This window comes from Nicotiana tabacum, chromosome 20, assembly GCF_000715075.1.
Source record: "Nicotiana tabacum cultivar K326 chromosome 20, ASM71507v2, whole genome shotgun sequence".
Classification (NCBI taxonomy): domain Eukaryota; kingdom Viridiplantae; phylum Streptophyta; class Magnoliopsida; order Solanales; family Solanaceae; genus Nicotiana; species Nicotiana tabacum.
In genome coordinates this window covers 145308131-145314007 of record NC_134099.1, presented here as the reverse complement: position 1 = coordinate 145314007, position 5877 = coordinate 145308131, and the positions used below count along the sequence as shown (strand labels likewise).

Genomic DNA, 5877 nt, shown 5'->3' with positions numbered 1-5877 from the left:
AAAGGTTATACACATAAATCAGTATCTCTTAGATGCATAATTAAAATTAATATAAGAAAGACATATGACTCGCCCGAATGGAGCTTTTGATAGCAGCTGCTTCTTGAGTTTTGTGTACCTCACAAGTTGGTGAATCTTATCATGGAGTGTGTTAGTACAGTGAGCTATTGACTACTCCTAATAGTTAATGGAGGTCGGACACCTAACTTCTCAGCAAGAGAGGGACTCAAGAAAGGTGAATCAATGTCACCTTACCTTTTTGTGCTAGTAATGGAGTATTTGAACAGGTCCTATTGCATTGGATATACCCTATCAGCCTAAATCAGCAGGGAGACTCAACATTTTTTACTTTGCCTGTTAGAATAGAGCTGCTATCGTAAAACTACTCTGGGCCATTGAAATAAAGGAAGACAAATTGTGGATTCTATGGATCCAAAAGCACTACATAAAAGCCTAAGACTTGAGTCACATGGAGACACCAAGACAAGCTAATTCGGTAGTGAGAAAATTCATTGAGATGAAAGACAGGTATTGATACCCAATTTTTTCCTATAATTTTTTTGAAAGGCATATATACCTTTTAACAGGTATTACTCATAGTACTAGTGATGTAGGTAACGACACCCTCACAACCATTTTGAGGAAGATGGAGGAGATGGAGAACGAGAACAAAGTGCTCCGCAACCAAATGAAAGAGCACCAAGAAAGGGTAAACAAAATATAGGGACCGCCCAAATTACCTTCCCCAGCTCGAACCATTCAAATGATCATCGGATGGGGTGACAACGCATCAATCAACATCGTGAAGTTCACCATCACCCACAAACTCAAACAGTCAATCACTCATGAACAGTATGGCGAACTCGAAGAAAGTATCATCTTCAATAAGTCAAATATCTACGGTTTGGTTTTTCCTCACTATGATGCTCTTATCATTACTTTACGCATCTTAGATACTGATGCAAAACATATTATGGTTGATGATGGGAGCGGCGCGTGCATCATCCACCCTCGAGTTCTCGCACAAATAAAGCTCGAGGATAGGATAGTGTCACGCTGCATCACACTGACGGGTTTTAATAATGCAGTTGAGCACATTCGGAGAAATCACACTGCCTGTCCTGGCCGGCGGAGTCACTTTGGAGACCACATTCCGCATCATGGACCAGGATACGGCATATAACGCCATTATAGGTCGACCTTGGATAAAGACCATGAAAGTTGTCCCCTCCAGCTTATACCAAGTCATCAAATTTCCCACCCCTTGGGGGGCATTCCGCATCCATGGAGAACAACGCACTGCCCGGGAATGCTACCGCATCACCCAAGACTGCACACACACCCAACAGTTAAAGGGTAAAGCCAAAGAAGCATAAGAATCAACAAGGTCAAGGACAATAAGGATGTGATCAAAGATCCTGAAGTCATAGAAGCTACAGGGTCCACCGTAGAATACCTCGACTCCGTCCAACTTGATGATAATAACCACAACAAAAAAGCTTTCATCGGCCACAAGCTCCAAGATCCAGGTAAATTCTGTCAATTCTTAAAAAGTAATGTAGACCTGTTTGCTTTTTCCCATGCAGACATGCCAGGTATTCCAAAGTAGATAGCAACCCACAAGCTGAAGGTCGACCTATTCCGCCCTCGGTAAGACAAATCAAGCAAAAATTCAATGCCACCATTAATGACGCGGTCCACGAAGAGGTAGAGAAGTTGTTGGAAAATGGCTCCATCAGGGAGTCGAGATATCCTCAATGGGTCGCCAATATGGTCATAGTGAAAAATAAGAATGGAAAGTGGCAGATATGCATGAACTTCACAGACTTAAACAAAGCCTGGCCGAAAGATTCGTTTCCACTTCCTCATTCAATCAACTCATTGACACGACGGTCGGCCACGAGCTGGTCAACTTCCTAGACGCTTACTCGGGCTATAATCAGATCCTCATGGAAGAGGAAGACCAAGAGAAGACCACCTTCATCACTCATCAAGGAATGTACTGCTACAGAGTAATGCCCTTCGAACTAAAAAACACGGGGCGACGTATCAAAGGTTGGTGACGAGAATGTTTAAAGACCAGCTCGACAAAACAATAGAAGTTTACATCAACGACATGTTGGTCAAGTCGAAAAGGAAGGAGGATCACATCGACCACCTGAAAGAAGCCTTCAACATACTCAGACGGTACGGTATGAAATTGAACCCCGAGAAGTGCACCTTCGGAGTAACCTCGGGAAAGTTCCTTAGTTTCTTGGTATCACAACGAGGCATCGAGGTCAACCCCAACCAAATCAAAGCTATAGAAGGAATACCAGAGAACCTAACTAGCAAGAAACAAGTACAAAAGCTGACCGACCGCAAAGACGCCCTATCGAGGTTCATCTCACGATCTTCAGATAAATGCCATAAAGTTTTTGGCGTACTCAAGAAAGACAATGGACTCTAATGGAACTCCGAATGCATTGAAGCCCTGAAAGAATTGAAGACGTACCTTTTATTTCCCCCACTACTCGCCAAGGCAGAACCTGGTGAGCGTCTCCTCGTCTATTTGGCCGTATCTGATGTGGCCGTGAGCGCGATCCTGGTCTAAAAAAATAAAGGTACGTAATTTCCCATTTATTATATTAGAAAAACTCTGGTCGATGTCGAGACGGGGTATCCCTACCTCGAGAAGCTGGCCTTGACTTTAGTCGTAGCTTCACGAAAGCTTAGACCCTATTTTCAGTGCCACCCCATATCAGTGGTAACGACCTTTCCCCTGAGGAGCATTCTGCACAAACCCGAGCTATCAGGTAAATTGGCCAAATGGGTCATAGAATTGAGCGAGCACAATATAATCTATCAGCCATGAACGGCGACTTCATCGCCGACTTCATGTAAATTGGCCAAATGGGTCAAGTACTCGCCGACTTCATCGCCGACTTCACCACAAAAATCATGCCTGATGTCGAAAAAGAAACTGCTCGTACTTCTCCTAAAACACACAACCTATGGGTGTTGTATACAGATGACGCCTCTAACGTGTTGGGATCGGGACTAGGACTCATGCTCGAGGTCTCAATAGGCAATGTAATTCGCCAGTCCATAAGATGCCCAGATATGACTAACAACGAAGACGAGTATGAAGCCGTGATTGCAGGTCTAGAGCTAGCACTCAAGTACGGAGCAAAGCGGGTCATCCTACAGTGCGACTCTCAGCTCGTCATCAATCAAGTCACAGGAAATTTCCAAATCAAGGAACAAAGACTACAAAAATATCAAGTTGAGATCTGCAGGATGTTACCCGAGTTCGATGAATGCCAACTCGACCAAATCCCACAAACACAAAACATCGAAGTGACAGCCTCGCCAAATTGGCAGCAACCACTAAAAGCATAACTGGAGAAGGGAACGTGGTCACTCTCCTCCACTCGTCAATTGATCAAATCGAGGTACGAACTCTAACCTTAAATTGGGACTGGTGCAATTGTATTGTCACATATTTGCAGGACGGACTGCTCCCAAACGATAAGAAAGAAGCCAAAAAGCTTCGAATGCAGGCGGCCAGGTACAACATCATCAACAACGACCTGTACAAAAGAACATATGGCGCCCCTAGCAAAATGCTTAGGCCCAAACTAGACGCGGCGTGTCCTCGAGGAAGTTCATGGTAGATCTCACATCGGCAATCAAGCTCTCATTAGATGCCTCATACGAGTAGGCTACTACTGGACCACAATTAAAAAATAGGCCGCCGACTTCGTAAAAAAATGCGAGTAATGCCAAAAATACACCCACATGCCTCAATTCACTGGAAAAAACATTGCCGAGTTCTTCCAGAAATGGCATATCAAAAGAATACTCTCCACGCCATATTATCCCGTAGGCAATGGGCAAGCAAAATCCTCCAACAAGTCAATATTGAATATCATGAAAAAGAATCTCGAAAACGGCAAGGGACTATGGCCGGAATTGTTGCCGGAAGTGCTATGGGCATACCGCACAACACCGAAAATAAGCACAGGAGAAACACCATACTCACTGGTCTATGGGACTGATGCTGTAATACTGGTGGAGGTCGGAGAACCAAGTCTGAGGTACTCAAACGAGAGCGAGCCGAGAAACGATGAAAGCAGGAGGCAAGACCTCGACAAGGAAGAAGAACAAAGAGATATGGCTTACATAAGAATGGTCGCTCAGAAGCAACAGGCAGAGCGATACTACAACAAAAAGGTCAAGAACATACCACTCAAAGTTGGAGTCTACGTACTCAAAGCCAAAACACAAGCAAGCAAGGACCCACAGGAAGAAAAACTAGGAACTAATTGAGTCGGCCCATATAAAATCACGGCGGCAACAAACAAAGTGTCATTCGAACTAGAAATAATGGAGGGGAAGCTATTACTAAACAACTGGAACATCGCCCACCTCAAGTACTTCAACTTCTAAAGAAAGATGTTCTCCGAGCTGTACTCTTTTTCCCTCACCTGAGTTTTGTCTCAATTGGGTTTTCTCAGGGAGGTGTTTACTGAGGCGACAAGGAGGACACCTCGAAGTTTAAGGCTCGAGCAGGTTAGATTACAAGTTGGCAAGTTCATTGCTCGGCCCCTTGAGTACTTCTACAGGCCAAACAATAAAGGGACTAGATAGACTGGGACTAGAACACCAGCCCGAAAAACATGTAAACTTCTCCAATATATATATGTAAGTAAAGCATGCAAACACATGATGTTCGCCTGTCTCCAAGCTTTAACTACGTACCAATCAATGCACTCACATTCGACCTCATTCGAATCAACTGAGTCAATATTCGACCTCGCTCGAACCGACTCACATTCGACCTCGTTCGAATCAACTAAGAATCAACATTCGACCTTGCTTGAACCAACTCACATTCAACCTTGTTCGAATCAACTAAGAGTCAACATTCAACCTTGCTCGAACCGAATCACATTCGACCTCGTTCGAATCAACTAAGACTCAACATTCGGCCTCGCGCTAATCGACTCACATTCAACCTTGTTTGAATTAATTAAAGTGACATTCGACCTCGCTCGAATTAACTCACATTCGACCTTGTTCAAATTATTAGTGACATTTGACCTCGCTCGAATGAACTCACATTCAACCTTGTTCGAATTAATTAAAGTGATATTCGACCTCGCTCGAATTAACACACATTCGACCTTGTTCGAATTAATTAGTGAAATTCGACCTCGCTCGAATTAACTCACATTCGACCTCGCTCGAATTAACACACATTCGACCTTGTTCGAATTAATTAGTGAAATTTGACCTCACTCGAATTAACTCACATTCGACCTTGTTCGAATTAATTAGTGAAATTTGACCTCGCTCGAATTAACTCACATTTCGAATTAATTAAAGTGATATTCGACCTCGCTCGAATTAACACACATTTGACCTTGTTCGAATTAATTAGTGAAATTTGACCTCGCTCGAATTAAGTCACATTTGACCTCGCTCGAATTAACACACATTCGACCTCGCTCGAATTAACACACATTTGACCTTGTTCGAATTAATTAGTGAAATTTGACCTCACTTGAATTAACTCACATTTGACCTCATTCGAATTAATTACGAATAACATTCGACCTCGCTCGAATTATCGCACATCGACCTCGTTTGAATTTGTAAAGAATTATATTCGACCATACTCGAATTCAACTCATACTCAACCTGACCTAAGTTCGATTTACAAGCTAACTTCATATGAGTTAATTACAACGACATGGAACTTCACCCAGATTCAATCAAAGATATACTCCACCATGTTCGAGATAGCACATACCGATGCAATTTCTCTAAAGCAACTATTTGAAAAACGTTCGAAGAAAAATACAAGACCTAGTAACATACAACAAAGGGTTA

At 43.0% G+C, this 5877-nt stretch overlaps 2 protein-coding genes across 2 annotated transcripts; both read left to right on the top strand.

Moving 5' to 3' along the window:
• Nucleotides 1-2892: 2892 nt before the first annotated feature.
• Nucleotides 2893-3381, top strand: LOC142174587 (uncharacterized). Its single transcript, XM_075240408.1, has one exon. The coding sequence runs from the start codon at nucleotides 2893-2895 to the stop codon at nucleotides 3379-3381; it is 489 nt and encodes a 162-aa protein (XP_075096509.1).
• Nucleotides 3382-3912: 531 nt separating this feature from the next.
• Nucleotides 3913-4311, top strand: LOC142174586 (uncharacterized). Its single transcript, XM_075240407.1, has one exon. It carries the CDS (start codon nucleotides 3913-3915, stop codon nucleotides 4309-4311), a length of 399 nt encoding a protein of 132 aa, XP_075096508.1.
• Nucleotides 4312-5877: the final 1566 nt, after the last annotated feature.